The sequence below is a fragment of the Arachis hypogaea genome, chromosome 6 (assembly GCF_003086295.3).
Source record: "Arachis hypogaea cultivar Tifrunner chromosome 6, arahy.Tifrunner.gnm2.J5K5, whole genome shotgun sequence".
NCBI classification, from domain to species: Eukaryota; Viridiplantae; Streptophyta; class Magnoliopsida; order Fabales; family Fabaceae; genus Arachis; species Arachis hypogaea.
The window spans coordinates 13213059-13228800 of record NC_092041.1 but is presented as its reverse complement, the minus strand read 5'-3'; the positions used below and the strand labels follow the sequence as shown (position 1 = coordinate 13228800).

The 15742-nt window shown below is 35.7% G+C and overlaps 2 protein-coding genes and 1 long non-coding RNA gene across 10 annotated transcripts; 1 reads left to right on the top strand and 2 right to left on the bottom strand.

Moving 5' to 3' along the window:
* Positions 1 to 333: 333 nt before the first annotated feature.
* On the bottom strand, positions 334 to 2354 carry LOC140173423 (uncharacterized). Its single transcript, XR_011862177.1, has 3 exons — positions 1805 to 2354; positions 683 to 861; positions 334 to 541 (listed from the first exon to the last, which is right to left on the bottom strand). It is a non-coding gene; the product is annotated as an uncharacterized lncRNA (long non-coding RNA).
* Positions 2355 to 7039: 4685 nt separating this feature from the next.
* Positions 7040 to 11135, top strand: LOC112696133 (gamma-tubulin complex component 3). Of its 7 annotated transcripts, none has more exons than XM_025748741.3 (4): positions 7079 to 9584; positions 9687 to 10118; positions 10189 to 10285; positions 10470 to 10881. In XM_025748741.3, the coding sequence occupies exons 1-2, from the start codon at positions 7279 to 7281 to the stop codon at positions 9937 to 9939; spliced, it is 2559 nt and encodes an 852-aa protein (XP_025604526.1). In that variant the 5' UTR covers positions 7079 to 7278; the 3' UTR covers positions 9940 to 10118; positions 10189 to 10285; positions 10470 to 10881. The 7 variants fall into 7 exon arrangements, with proteins under 7 accessions (XP_025604527.1, XP_025604526.1, XP_025604525.1 ...); XM_072196748.1 differs by lacking the exon at positions 10470 to 10881 and adding an exon at positions 10929 to 11135 and having other exon boundaries at positions 7126 to 9584; positions 10196 to 10285; XM_072196747.1 differs by lacking the exon at positions 10470 to 10881 and adding an exon at positions 10929 to 11135 and having other exon boundaries at positions 7126 to 9584.
* Positions 11136 to 11398: 263 nt separating this feature from the next.
* On the bottom strand, positions 11399 to 15312 carry LOC112696134 (DNA-3-methyladenine glycosylase). 2 transcript variants are annotated; one of them, XM_025748745.3, is made up of 6 exons: positions 14886 to 15312; positions 14646 to 14717; positions 14335 to 14458; positions 13669 to 13739; positions 11946 to 12003; positions 11399 to 11753 (listed from the first exon to the last, which is right to left on the bottom strand). In XM_025748745.3, exons 1-6 carry the CDS (start codon positions 15174 to 15176, stop codon positions 11587 to 11589), a joined length of 783 nt encoding a protein of 260 aa, XP_025604530.1. In that variant the 5' UTR covers positions 15177 to 15312; the 3' UTR covers positions 11399 to 11586. The 2 variants fall into 2 exon arrangements, with proteins under 2 accessions (XP_025604530.1, XP_025604531.1); XM_025748746.3 differs by lacking the exon at positions 13669 to 13739 and having other exon boundaries at positions 14886 to 15280.
* Positions 15313 to 15742: the final 430 nt, after the last annotated feature.

Genomic DNA, 15742 nt, shown 5'->3' with positions numbered 1-15742 from the left:
ATATTTTTTTTTTTTTGAATACTAAAGAGTTCAACACACTAGGTGGAGCAATCAGCGTCAAACAACACAAAATGAAAAGCAACTCTAAAAGATACCAACAACCAAAAGAAAGGAGATCCACATGTTATCTCCGGCATAGCCATCAACTACACTAGGACTAGGGGTGGCAATGGGGCGGGTAGGGGCGGGTTTTTGCCCTACCCGACCCCGCCCCGCCCTCCTTGCACTCCACTACTACCCGCCCCACCCCTACCCGCGGGTAGTAGCCTGCCCTACCCTAACCCGCCCCCACGGGTACCCGCCCCGTCCCTACCCGCCCCTGTAAAAATTAAATAATATTTTAATTTTTACACATTTATATATAAATTAAGATACAAACAGAAGCAACAGTGTCAAATAACTTGAAATTAAAAAAAAAGTTTCATCACTATAAATTTAATAGTATAATAAAGAAATTGCATCAAAAGAGTCTTCAATCATTATTCTTGATCACTTTTCATATCTTCATCATCATTAAAGGTTTGAAGGTCAAGATTCAAACCTAAAAATCAAAAGAGGTAGAAATTAATAAATTAATTAGTATTATGTAAAAAATTAACATAAATAAATATTAAGTAATAAAGGAAACAGAAACAAACATTAAATCAGAGAAAAAGGGAAATAGATTAAGGTGAAATGCAACCTACTCCTGGTATTCCTTTGCATATTGCTTTGCCCTGCTGTAAATGAGCTTGCGGCTCTCAACTCTCTTCTTCTTTGCAGCATTAAACTCCTCATTTTTCTTCAAGGCCCATTCCTCCTCCCTCTTCTGCTTCTTAAGCACAGACTTAGGAACAATTGCTTTCACCTCCTCACCTATCTCTGCCATTCATTCAAAATAAAAATCTCAGTTATAATTAACATCCAACAAAGAATTTATTAGTTTCAATTATTATACTGACACATTTCAGCTCCAACTCAAAAACTAAATGTTCAGTGTTTCAAATAAGAAAACTACATGCTCTCTTAAACAATAAAAAAAATAGGTCCTTCCAATGTGTTTTAACAATGAAAATCCATTTACATCAAATTCATAATAAGAACAGAGAACTTCCAATATTTTTTTAATAATGATAATCCAATTTTTCACACAATATGCTGAATACAAGCTAATCAGATCACGAGATATAATAGGAATAATACGGACAAATCAAACTAGTGACAGAAAAAAATAAAGCCGAAGCAAGGAATGAAAATCAAAACAATTGAATGAGACAAATAATGAACAAGACATAATCATAAAAATAATACACAGAATTAAATTAAAAAAATGGGAGTTTGATCAGGAAAGCATTGAAGGAATCTGTTAGGAGTGTAGTTTCAAAGTAATATTTCTTATGAAAATGAAAAAAAGCTTTAGCACCATATGTTTTTCCCTATTTATTTATAACTGAAAAGCAGCATAATCCATAACTGCATGTTGCATTCAAAAAGAAAATTGTTGCAGATGAAATGAATAAAAAATCATTTACAGTTTTATAGATTTAAAACATCAGATTTACAGATTTATAGATTTAAAACATCAACAACACAAAATAAAAAATCAGATTTACAAATTTAAAACATCAACAACACAAAATCAAAATTCAAAGCATCAACAATTAACATCACAAAATCAACCATTAACACCACAAAATCAGATTATCAACTATCAACAACAATCATAAATAATATTGGGTCTAGTTTAACTATTTTAACATAAAAAATAAATCATAAAAATTAACTTAAAAAAAACTGAAGAAGAGAGTCGGAGAGGAGTGCTTACCAGTTAGCAGAAAGACGATGACGGAGAGGCGAGCAGAGACCAGAGATCGCAGACTGGAGAGGCGAGCCGGCGAGGACAGTGACGGTGAGAACAGTGACGCTGAGGAGAAAAGTGGGAGCGACGCCGACCGGCTACAGCGACGGACGAGCTTTGACGGAGACTGACTGGAGGTATGGTGCAGCTGAGCAGAGGTGGTCGGCCTTGGAGAAGAGCTGAAGAGGGCGGCGTCCTTGGAGAAGAGATGAAGTCTGAAGAGGTGTGACTGTGTGAGTTGAGGGTTGGGATTTGGGAACTAAAGGAAAGTGGCGGTGGGTGAGAACTGAACCCTAATCCCAAAAATTATGTATTTATATATGTGCACTCCGGGGTGGGTAGGGGCGGGTTTATCATGAACCCGACCCCGCCCCGCCCCGTTCAACTACCCGCCCCGATATGAACCCGCCCGCTTCGGGTCGGGTTTAAACCCGCCCCGACCGGGTAGGGGCGGGTCGGGTATCCGCGGGTTCGGGTTCTTCTGCCACCCCTAACTAGGACAAGGCACCACTCCACTTGTTGCAACTGAGCATGGTTACATGGCTAATATCTTCTACGCTTTTGGTTTGATTCTGAAATATCCTCCTATTCCTCTCCAACCAGATGTGCCAGATGTTCGCACAGAAGCACTTCATACGCTGCTTTTGAGCCTCTTTTCCATGCGGCTCATCTGTCCAACTTAGAAAATGATCTTTCATCACCCTTGGAAAAGACCAGAGCCGGCCAAATACAGATGCCCAAGCACTCCACACCTGCCAAGCAAATTCACAGCTAAGAAACAAGTGAACGACCTGCTCAACATCCTTAGTGCATAAAATACAACTCGTATCGTCCTGGCTAATAACCTCGAACCGACTCAGCCGTTCCTTGGTATTCACCCTGCTTACCAGGACAAACCAAGCAAACAGCTCTACTCTTGGCGGAACTAGACCTTTCTAGATGGTCTTCGTGAAGTTGTAGCTCGTGACATCCTCTGAAAGCATTCCTTCTTGTAGCACATGCACAAAGGAGTTAGTCGAAAATATACCAAGTTTATCAAATTTTCACAAAATCCTATCTTCTCTATTATTTACTATCCTGACAGGTCTCAGAGTCTCATGTAGCTGACTCAGAAGGTCTAACTCCCATTGAAACAGCTCTCTCCTCCATTAGAAGTTCCAAATCCACTCTAGCCCATCCCAAATCAACTTAATTCAATTTACTATTTCAATAAGTTATTATCTTTAAAATATAAATGTCAATAAAAAATATTTTATTTGAATTTAAATAAAATATTAAAAAAATAAAAAAAATAAATTTTGTGTTTAAGTATAAATTTTAAAAAGTCTATATTTTTATAAATTTATAAATTTAAAATAAAAAAATAAATAACTTCTAAAAATTTATTAAAAAAATTATACTTCGACAGTTTGAGTCATTAGTATATAAAAAATCGTTACCAAAACTTTTGATATTAAAAAAAAGGCTTATGCTACACATTTAAATATTTTTCTATCCAAGTTTTATCCAAGTAGGTTCAACAGCAACAAAAATCACTCTCATTACAAGAGCGTTTATCACACTCGCTTCTTCTTCTTCTCCCTTACGCTTTTTCTTCTTCCAAATACACGCATACGTCATCTTCTTCTTCTTTCAAATTCACGTATACCTCCTCCTCCTCCTTCTCTTCCTCCTCCTTCTTCGTGCACGCATATTCTTTTTATGCTTCTCCTCCTCCTCCTTCTCTTCTTCTTCTTCTCTTTCGTTATCGTCATCACCAACAACACAAATATTTTTTTTTTAATTGAATTGAATAGAATACAATTGTTGAATTGAATTGAATGGACGCAGGTCTGAATCTGAATTGAATTGATAATATCTAAATTGTAAACAGAGGTGTTTTGAATTTGATTTTATATAATGGATTATGTTTTATTCAATCAGTATTATATAATTGTTTCACCATGAGTACGTGTTCGGTTCATTATGCAGAAAGCTGCTCGAATTTAAATTTATATAATGGATAATATTCCATTCATTTAGTACTATATAATTATTTTACCATAATAACATGTTAGGTTCATTTATGTTCTATACAATTCAAGATTCTTCCTCCTCACCTCCTAGTGCTTCTTCACCAGGGAGAGAAGGAGAAAAGAAAACATGTGAAGAAAAAAACGCGAAAAAGAAGGAGGAGAATGAGGAGGAGGAGAAACGCAAAGAAGAAGGCGAAGAAGAAGACATTCCATGCGTAAACGAGCGTGAGAAGAAGAAGATGAAGCACGGGAGAAGAAGAAGAAGAAGAAGAAAAACAAAAAAAAATGCGTGACCTAAAATTGTTTGGACGTGGAGAATATCTCTTAAAAAAATTAATATAAAGTATAACTTTTTAAGGTGGTATAGAAGTTAAAATTTAAATTTTTTTAAAGTTAAAAGTAATAAATAATTATACAATATAAAACATCTAACTATATTTAAATAATATATAAATTGAGTCATAATTAAAATATTATATCAATTAAATTATCATTTAATTTGTAAAATTAAATATAGAATTTATATTTTGATAATATCTACTAACTTAAACTTAAATTTTTTCAAAATATAATATAAGTTCTACATTTAATTTTATAAATGGATACAATATTTTTCTTTGGATACTCTTTGTCTTTGGGTGTCCGTTGACTTAAAGCTTTGTTGCTTTTAGCCTCGTACGGAGGTTAGTAAACGGTAACTACTAACTACTAATGTCATTGCTTGAGTAAGAGATATTTACTTCTACTACTTTTGTCTTTAACGAATTTCCCCACGTTAATCAATTGCATTAGTAGTTTAATTGTTCTCTTCTCAGCAATAATTTTACCAGTACTAGTGTACTACATATATAGTTATAGTTAAAAAAAAATATCGAATACTATGAATTGATTATGATTGATGACCTCCAAATTCAAATTCAAACCATGAATTGTCAAAAGTTGATGAACTAATTCAATTGTGAAATTATTATTACTACTTTTGTGTTGATCATGGTGATGCTTTGGTAGAAAGAAAGAAAAGAGTGAGTGCTCCTCTTCTGTTCTGGCTGCCCCACAGAGAAGGGGGTGGTCCTAACAATTTGCCAATGTTAGCGAACAAAATGGCACAGGCTTTAGCATATTCATGCCTTTATCATTTGGGACCAAGTCAATCATCAATACTTTCATTTCATGACATCAATGCCACGGGACAGTAAATTACAAATATTGAATAATGATAAAATAACTGTTTCGAGAGTAATTCAATGTTTATGTTTACTGTTCTGGACAAGAATAGCAAGCTAAAAATTCAATTAATAGAGAATAATATGTTATCATCAAGTTAAGTAAATAACAGAAATATCATTAAAGAATAAAATCACTAACTAGTAAAATCGTCAGATTATGACATCAAAACGTATATTTAGAGCAGTAAAATGTCTAACGAATACTTTAGGAGGATATAATATAGGAAAAAGGGACTATTCATAAGATAGAAGACAATTTACTAATATCATTTTAAGCGTAATATTGATTTAAATATCAAAGTATCTTTGTAGGTTGTCCTTCTAATTAATGTTAAAAGTACAAATATTTATATTGTAGTTTTATTATTTTTTTAAATTAAAAATATTAATAAATAAAAAATTAATTTTGAACTAGTCTATATTATTGAAATGAAATGGAAAAAAAAGTGCAAAATAAAAATAATTTCTTGTATGTATTTAATTATTTATCATTGTCTGTCGCTTGCATATTTTTTGAAAATAGAGTAAATAAATTAAACAATACTAAAGAAAAAACAAGGAATCAACAACTTGAGGCAAGGAAAACAGTTGAATTTATAATTTAGTGGTTAAATTTATAACATTTGAGTTAACTCAAAGATCATGTATTCTACTCTAATTTCCTTTTTCCTGTTATTACTTATTACCTTTGGTGGAGACATACATTTATTTTGTTTTATGGTGATGATTGGGCATTTTAGGTCAAATAGTGAGATTTTCAGTTATGTAAAGCCCATGCCACGAAATAAGGACATAATAGACAACATAGATACAACTATTACAATACAGGGCCCATGACAAAGCAGGTAGTTACTAATTATTCAACATGACATAGAATTCCCCGACCAAAAAATATAACACGACATAGAATTTGGCCCAAATAATTAGTCCAATCTGATCAAACCAATCTTACATCAATGACAAGTATATGCTGCCCAGATCAAACATTATACTACAGTAGCCACTCCTTTAACCTTAATCTATCTGACTCATTTTTTTTTTCCTTCTAATTAACGCAGCAATAAATAGGTCTTTAAAGAAAATGGTATATCCAGCCCAAACTAATAAAAAAAATAATCAAAATACACTCATAATTTCTTTTCAAGAAGTAGCCTCTAGGACCAGGGAGTTGAATTACATCTCAAACCTTATGGTGCAAGGTTAAGTGTTTGTGTGAATGACTTTTTTTTTTAGTATATTTGATAATTTTTTAATAATAAAAATAAAAATATTAAAAAAATAAAAAATATTTTTTTTGAGAAGTTATAATTTATATTTTTTAAAAGATTTTTGTTTTAAAAAAAAGATATCTTTTATATAATAAATAAATAAAAAAATATTTTTATATTATTGATAAATAAAAAAATTTACATAAAATATTTAAATATAAAATTATTTTATTTTTTATAAATTCTTTAAAAAAAATAACGCAAAATTATTTTTTTTAAAAATTCATCTAAACAAGTTCTAAAAAATTAGAATATTATAGTCGATTTTAGATATTATAATACCCTGGGGATATAATGCTTCGTGTAAGATTAATTCACTTGGCATTATCATTGCAATTATTATTGTAATATATAAAGAGAGTGAAAATTTGTATGCATATTAAGAGGATAGTTAGAGGTTGTAGTCATTAATTAGTTATTATTAATATTTTAAATAATATAAAATTATATTTAATAATATAAAATTATTTTTTTAATTAAATATTAATTAAATTTTAATAAAAATATTAATTTTATAGACTTTTTTTTATATTAATGTTAAGTTAATAATTAAAAATTATTATAAATATAATAATTTTTAATTATTAACTTAATATAAAAACATAGTAGCATGTGAATTTTTATTTAAATAAGCATAAAATCTTCCCTCGTCTAAATGTTTATTATTTATGATTTATAATTTCGTATTGAATTGTACTACTTATTATATTTTTTGTTCTCTTCTGTAGGAGTGTATCATTCATATTTAGTTTCTGTCGTCCTTTCTCGTTTTCATTTCCGCGCCCATAATATATCAAATCAAAATTAAAAAAGGAAAAAAAAAACCATTCGGGGAAAAAAAAAGGGTTTTCCTTTTTCCCCAAAATTTGCAACTCCTTTTTCTTTTCTTTTTCATCACTTCACTTCACTTCACACTGCACACCCAGCAAAAGATGGAGGACGAAGAAGACCAGCAGAAGGTTTCAGATCTGGTGCGGGAACTCGTAATCCGCCTCCTCTCCTCCCCCGCCGACGACGGCTCCGCCACCACCAACTCCAAGCCCAACCTTAACTCCCCTCAGTTCGTCAACTCCCTCCGCTACGCCCAACGCATCCTCTGCAGCCGCCTCACCCCCTCCGTCGCCCCCGACGCCGCTGCCATCGCTGACTCCGTCAAGCGTCGCCTCGCCTCCCACGGAAGCTCCTCCCTCGCTCTCTCCTTCGCCGACCTCTTCGCCAAGTTCTCCTCCAAGACCGGCCCTGGCAGCGTCAACAACAAGTGGGCCGTCATCTACCTCCTCAAGATCATCTCCGAGGATCGCAAGGGTGCGAAGTCCCAGTATTGCCCTTCTAACCTCTTGCCCAATTTGTCCCTCTCCGACGACGCCGATTTTGGTAAGGGTAAGGGTTCTTCTTCTGTTAAGCCTTTGGGGGATAATAACAAAAAGGGATGGGATAACGGGGTTCTATTGGTTTCAAAGGATCCCGAGAATAGGCGCGAGCTTGCGTTTAGAGAATTTGTCAATTTGGTTAGGGAAGAGAATGAGGTTTCTGAAGAGGTTTTGGTTAGGGATGTGTTGTATGCTTGCCAAGGGGTTGATGGGAAGTATGTTAAATTCGATGGTGGTAGTGATGACGCTGGGTATGTGTTATCAGATTCGATTAGCGTCCCTAGAGCTACTAGAATTATGGTTCGTAAGCTTTGTGAATTGGGCAGGTTGTTTAGGAAGGTTACTGGGTATATTGCGCAGAGTATGGATCGGTTTCCGGCCGAAGACGTAAGTACTGTTGGGCAGGCTTTGTGTTCTGCATTGCAGGATGAGCTTACTGAGTATTATAAGTTGCTAGCTGTGCTTGAGGCGCAGTCTTCGAATCCAATTCCTTTGGTATCCGAAACTGCTAGCTCGGGAAATTATCTTTCATTGAGGAGGTTGGCTGTTTGGATTGCAGAACCAATGGTGAAGATGAGGTTGATGGCTGATTTGGTTGACAAGTGCAGGGTTCTGAAGGGCGGTGCAATGGCCAGTGCAATTCATTTGCATGCCCGACATGGCGATCCTCTGGTTCATGAGTTCATGAGGAGGTTGCTGCAGAGAGTGTGTGCACCTCTGTTTGAGATGGTGAAAAGGTGGGTTCAGGAAGGGGAGTTGGAGGATATATTTGCAGAGTTTTTTATTGTGGGGCAAGAGGTGAAAGCTGAGTCTCTTTGGCGTGAAGGTTATAGGCTCAACCACTCGATGCTTCCTTCATTCATTTCACCCTCGCTTGCACAGCGTATTTTGAGGACTGGGAAGTCCATCAATTTCCTTCGGGTGTGCTGTGATGATCGCAGTTGGGCTGATGCAGCAACCAGAGTTGCCACTGATATAGGGGTGACAGCAAGAAGAGGGGGTTTTGGGTACGGTGAAACTGATACCCTTGAGTCACTAGTTGATGAAGCTGCAAAGAGAATCGATAAGCATCTGTTGGATGTAATTTACAGACGGTACAAATTCAAAGAACACTGCCTTGCAATTAAGCGGTATTTATTACTTGGTCAAGGTGATTTTGTGCAATATCTAATGGACATTGTTGGGCCTGATCTTTCTGAGCCAGCAAACACGATAAGCTCTTTCAAACTCTCTGGACTGTTGGAAACTGCAGTTCGGGCATCCAATGCTCAGTATGATGATCGTGACATGTTGGATAGGCTCAGGGTCAAAATGATGCCGCATGAAAGCGGTGACAGGGGCTGGGATGTATTTTCACTGGAATATGATGCAAGAGTTCCGTTGGACACTGTGTTCACGGAGTCTGTGATGGCAAAGTATTTAAGAATTTTTAACTTTTTGTGGAAGCTTAGAAGAGTTGAACATGCACTTACCGGTGCCTGGAAGACCATGAAACCAAACTGCATCAGTTATCATTCCTTTACCAGATTGCAAAGTGCAGTAAAGAAGGAGTTGGATTCAACATTGAGGCGCTGCCAGGTTCTATGGGTTGAAATTAATCACTTCATTTCAAATTTGCAATATTATATAATGTTCGAAGTCTTGGAAGTATCATGGTCAAACTTCTTAAGTGAGATGGATGTAGCCAAGGATCTTGATGATCTACTTGCAGCTCATGACACATATCTAGATTCCATTGTAGAGAAATCCCTTCTTGGTGAGCTCTCCCAATCGCTTTACAAGTCATTATTAGTGATATTTGACCTTATACTACGTTTTCGGAGCCATGCGGATCGGCTGTATGAAGGTATTCAGGAGTTGCAAGCAAGGTAATTCATCTTACTCTGTCTTCCCTGCATTTTTCAGCTTCCTCCACTTCCTCACTCCTAAAATATACTTCCATTTTAACATTTTATATGAATCTGCTCCAGAATCACAAGATCTTCCCAATCCTCTTCTGAACAAGGATCCTGGACTGCTGATGGAAGGAAAGCCCTAACACAACGTGCTGGCGAATTTCTTCGAAATATGGGACATGATCTGGAGGAGATTTCAAAAGAGTATTCGTCATTGCAAGAGGAATTCATATCTCAGTTCCCTGTACAGAAGCATGTTGATCTAAAGTTTCTCTTTTTCCGTCTCGATTTCAATGAATTTTATAGGCGGGTGTCTCCTAGCTCATAAGTAACTTGTGAATAAGGCTGAGGATCAAGTTGAAGCATTATTACTTCAAGAAGATGATGAACTATCAATGCTCTGCAAGCAGCTAACCACCATTCTGTTTTTGAGTGGAATGATTCTATTGGTCTTGGTACTAACTTCCTTCTAGACCAACTCTTCCATGGGTCATTATTTGACTATAGGTAAGATGTATATACTGTCACTTTGTCATATATTTCTTTCAAGGAAGATCTAACGCACTCTTGTTTCCAGAGTCCAGATGACCAATTGTTGTGGTTTGGAAGGTGGTTTGTGGCGGATGTGAAGCTACTAATATTCTGATTGGATGCTTACTGTGAGTAGTACACACGTAAGTGTCTGAATATCTGATTATTTGATTCGTGTTTCAGCGGCTTTTGTAGGCTGTGCTTTCCGGATAGTGTTTTATGTGTATCTTTGATTTTTACCGGCTGAATGAAATATGGGTGTCTGAAAATCTTATTTCTGCATTTTCTTGAACTACTTCTGGTTTACTATCTCTCCTCACTCTGCAGTGTGCTTGAATTTTCGCTCTCTGGCAATAAAAATGAAGCCATGGGTGACTCAAGCATCAAGATGCTTACATTATTATTCAATGCACTTTATATGCGTGTAACTTTGTAAGCTAATGAAGGTGCTCCATTTTGATTTTGTATAAACTCAGTTCCTAGATCAACGATTGTAAAGCCTTCTCTCTCTCTCTCTCTCTCTCTCTCTCTCTCTCTCTCTCTCTAAATGGAGCTGCACTTGAAAAGAAAAAAATAGAGCTTAGCAGTGATTACTAGCTTGGACACATGCTTAAGTATTACAAGCTATCGTATTTCAACATGTAGAACTTGGTTTAGAGGTTACTGATGTTACTATTACTATAATGTTTATGCGTGTCTATGTTCATTGTTAGAATGAAATGTAAATAGTTATCTCGTATCTTTCTGGCTGAAAATGTAGTTATTAGAGATGTTTATTTTCAGTAGTGTCACGAGAAACGCAAGAGGGAGAAGGATTGAATTTATTTTGCAGGGGGATGCTTAAGCATCAAGAATGAGGCATGTGGACCAAATTGCAGTGTTCATGAGGCCTTAAAGTTTTTTATACAATGGTACTAGTCACTGAGTGAAGATATTGTTAACAATTGTGGTTTACTAGTTGAGATATTAAATCAGTTTATGTTTTACATTCAATTTTTTTCCCCCATCAGTCATTTGTTAAGACTTAAGAGCCTTAAAAAAATTAGCTGGAGGCCTCACAGGCCTTCACCGGAAAATTTTGACCAATATACACACGTCAAAGCCGGAAAGCCATTTATTGGATAAAATCAAATGGCCAATTTTATATTTTCTAATTGATTGATAATATATTGGTTCACTGAACGCTCATTATAGTTGCACTTAAAATGTTCTATCTCCATTTTCCAGTCTAAGTAGTAATCTAATGAACTCTTTACTTTTTCAAAAGTAAACAAACTTGAAAAGTAAATTATCAAAAATTCAAAACCATAGTAGACATTGTGTTAACTAGCACAAGTAATATGCTGCCAGCTGTACAAGCATGTGCATACAAAGTTCAAAAGTGTTAAACCTGAGAGTATTCATGTGGGAATTTACCTAATCTGCTACATTACAGCAGACATAACTACAATGGGGCCCTGAGAGTGTTTTTTGGAGCACTAATCCAAGGTGATCCGGCAATGGCGAATCTCCATAATGCATTGATATGCACTGGCGAAGCATATTGTATACCCACACGTGGACCCACCAATATGTTTTCCGGCTTTGGACCATCTAAGAGTTCCAATCCACCTGTGTATTCATAAAGATAAGATATCATACTTCAAGTCCAAAGAAAAAAAGACTTTGAATATTAAAGTATGAACCACACTACAATTTATGCATTAAAAATTATTTTCTTATACGCATGCACTTTCCTTTCCCTTTAAGCAACACATTAACAATCATGTGTTTCAGGTTTGGACAATAGTAATATAAGCTTACCAGGGGTATAAAGAGGATGGTTGGACCACTCCGTTGAAAGACCCAGTGCCTGACCCACCTACCATTTGGAAAAACAAATCATATTTATCAATTTCGAAATCTGGTGAAAAAAATTCTTGGGTCATTAAGAACAAGCATGGAAAACTAAATTATGGAATGTGTTATCCTTTTTCTCCTTACTGACTTTTGCCTTCTGTGGAAGAACCTCAAGTAATCATTATGACCATAGTAAGTTCTGTTATGTACCAGATTGAGATCATGGAATTCACGTTTTACAAATCTTTAAAAAACCCACATGAAATATTTTATTTCACATTACAGAGAATGATGGCATATATTTGGACAATTAAAGACATGTACGATGGGGCCACAACTAGTGTGAAGACTCAAGGTGGTGTGACAGAGGAATTCCCTATTGGTATAGGATTGCACTAGGGATCATTCTTAAATCCATACCTTTTCACATTAGTCTTGGAAGTACTCACAGAGCACATCCAAGAACCTGTGCCATGGTGCATGCTTTTTGCCGATAATATCGTCCTTATGAGAGAGTCGAGGGAAGACCTAAATAAGAAGTTGGAGTTATGGAGAGAAGCTTTAAAAGTGTATGGTCTGCGCATAAGCCGTAACAAGACGGAATATATGGAATGTAAGTTCAGTCTGAGAAGGGAAAACCCCAATATAGAGGTGAAGATTGGAAAAAACATCATACGAAAAGTTAAAAGTTTTAAGTATCTTGGGTGCATCATACAGGATAATGGAGAGATTGAACAGGATGTAAATCATAGGATCCAAGCAGGTTGGTCAAAATGGCGGAGTGCATCTGGTTTTATATGCGACAAAAAAATGCCTCTAAAACTTAAAGGTAAATTCTATCACACCGCTATAAGACCGGCTATATTGTATGGTACGGAGTGTTGGGCGGCTAAAGGGGAGCACGAACATAAGCTGAATGTGGCAGAAATGAAGATGTTGAGATGGATGAGTTGTCATACGCGATTGGATAAAATAAGAAATGAAGATATAAGGGAGAGAGCTGGAGTAGCACCCATTGTGAAAAAGATGGTTGAATCGCGTCTTAGGTGGTTTGGACATGTGAGAAGAAGACCGATAGAACATCCAGTCAGGAGGGTGGATGAGATGGAAGATGGACAAAAGGCGAAAGGCAGAGGAAGACCTAAGAAGATCATCCATGAAGTGGTCAAACGAGATCTACATGTAAACGGTCTCTCTGTAGACATGATACATGACAGAACACAATGGCGTCGTTTGATTCATGTAGCCGACCCCACTTAGTGGGACAAGGCTTTGTTGTTGTTGTACATTACAGAGAATGAAATTACTTTTGAAAATAGCCATAGTACAAAACTTAATGACCTGGACAACAAGTTATTTCACAAACTACAGCACTAAGAATTAATCATGTGGTTATGTAATGGATATATTCGAATCTAGGGAGCAAGTATGGAACTGTCCTCTCATCATTGTTCACTACAAGATTAATAAACACTTTAACCAAAGTGAAATTTGTCACTTTGGTCTCTTAACCAATGGTATTGGATTCAAATCGTAAGAATAGAAAAAATAGTTTACGATATTTTAAAAAATCTGATAAGGGTATTTTAAGGATGGAAAAAAAAAGTAAATTGGATACCAACTCCACACAAACAAACATAAGCACCTGAAGAAAACATATTAAAAGGAGGAAGGAAGAGAAGTAAACCTTGCCAGGGCCAGTAAGAAGTATAGGTTTATCAGTTTCCAGACCTCGACGCTGCTGAATGACATTCAATCCTGTTAAATTGTTGAATATTAACAAGGTACTAAATCTTTTGAGTAATACAATGCAGAGTTTCCACATATTGAACACTGGTGAAGATATTGAGGTCTTTTGCAACAATAAGTTAAATTGTTAGGACATGTCTGGGAAATCAGAGCTTTACTTCAAGTTTTGTTGAAAGTCTCACCATTCGAATTAATTAGCCAGTTTTGGCACACCCAAAAGATGAAATACTTGAAACTAGACGACATACTGGGTTCAATAATTCAGGGTTTTCCCCGTAAACTCTTCGGTTTGTGCGCAGCCAAAAAGAGAAAAGATACTATCTACAAGCCTGTGATGGTATCTTAGTTCGACATGACCAAGTCATTACTCAGGATATCTCTTCAAGCAGTTCATTTCTTTAAAAGAGAGCAAGATATCCAATTTTAGAAGCCCGACAACAATATCAGTATCTCTTCATTCATGAATAAATTGAATCAATAACAGAGAAAAAAGCATGTAGCGAGACACCGTGCTGAGCAGAAGGGATTCAAAACAGCAGGAAGCAATGTGTAATAGAACGGTTACACTTAAATAGTAGCTTTTGCAGAGTATAGAGAGCATTACCGCTAATGGGAGCACAAGAACGTATCAAGACAGCTGCTCCAGCTCCTTCCTTGTCAGCAACAACATTGAGCATCATGTGGAGACCATAGCAAAGATAAACATAAGCATGCCCACCTGGTCCAAACTACAAAAACACACACCAAAGTTGCTCCAGCTACACTACCACCAATAATCTTCAATAAGGGAGTATATATATATATATACAGAATTACAGATATACTATACAAGTCCGTGATTCAAGTCGAAGAACTCGATCTATTTTATTTTCATTGTTCTATTAAGAATGGCAAAGAATAAAGAAAGCATCTTACAACAGGGGCAGTCCTTGATGTAATGCCAAACCGCCCATGACAAGCTGAATCATTTGGTCTGTAAGCTTCAACCTGTCTGATACATTTCCCTCGTTAAATCACTAATGCAAACCAAATTTATAAAAAAAATAGAAAAAAAAAACCTTTTTTTTTAACCTAGTTCGGATGAAAGTATGAAACGGATTTAACAGTTATAAAGGAGTGCAATTTCAGAAAGGAGAATGAGGGATGCATAGCTACCTCAGTAATCTGAAGAACGACGTCGTCACGGCGAAGGAACTTTCCGAGCAAACGAGGGGCAAGGTCTAAAGCATCAATCTGGAAGAAAGAGGAGGGTAAAATTTCCATTTTTGTGGCTGATTTGGATTCTGATATGCGTTTGGGTTTTGCAGCGCTGAACTTGGATGATTTAGTAGGGCTGGATTTCTTCTTCTTCTCCGGTTCGGCTACTCGTTTGAACCGCTGGGTTCGTCGTGGGTTCATTAGGGTTCCGCGGAAACAGAAGGAATCAAAGAAAGTTGGGAGAGACATGCCGCATGCTGGGATTAGCCACCACCCTGTCCCTTAGCTTTTCAACCTTTCTTATGTTCTCTCAAATTTTCCACACTTTCTACTTACACTCAATTTATCAATTTCCTTCTAAAATTAAAACTGTAATAATAACCTTATAAAAATTTGACATTGTTGTAGAATAAATAAACAAGGAAGAAAATAAATATAAAATAAATAAATATAAAACTTTAGTATTAATGTTTATCAATACTCTTATTTTATTATAATAGAAGTAATTTTTATATAGAAAAGTATAGGTAGATAATGAAAATACTAAATAATGTGAATAATAGATATATTGGATGTTCATTTTACTAGGTGTACGGATGATTATTTTAATTTTAAGATTTAGATAGTTAATTTAGAAGTGTAGTGTATTTTTGTTTGATTGGTAGTTGTTTAATATGGTCATTGTTTACCTAGTATTTCCCTCTCTATATTTATTAATATTATGATTATTATAATTTAAAACTGCAGAGAGGTAAGAGAGTTTATATTGTAATGTAAAGAGAAAAAGAAAATATTTGTTTTATTGTTGTGTGTCT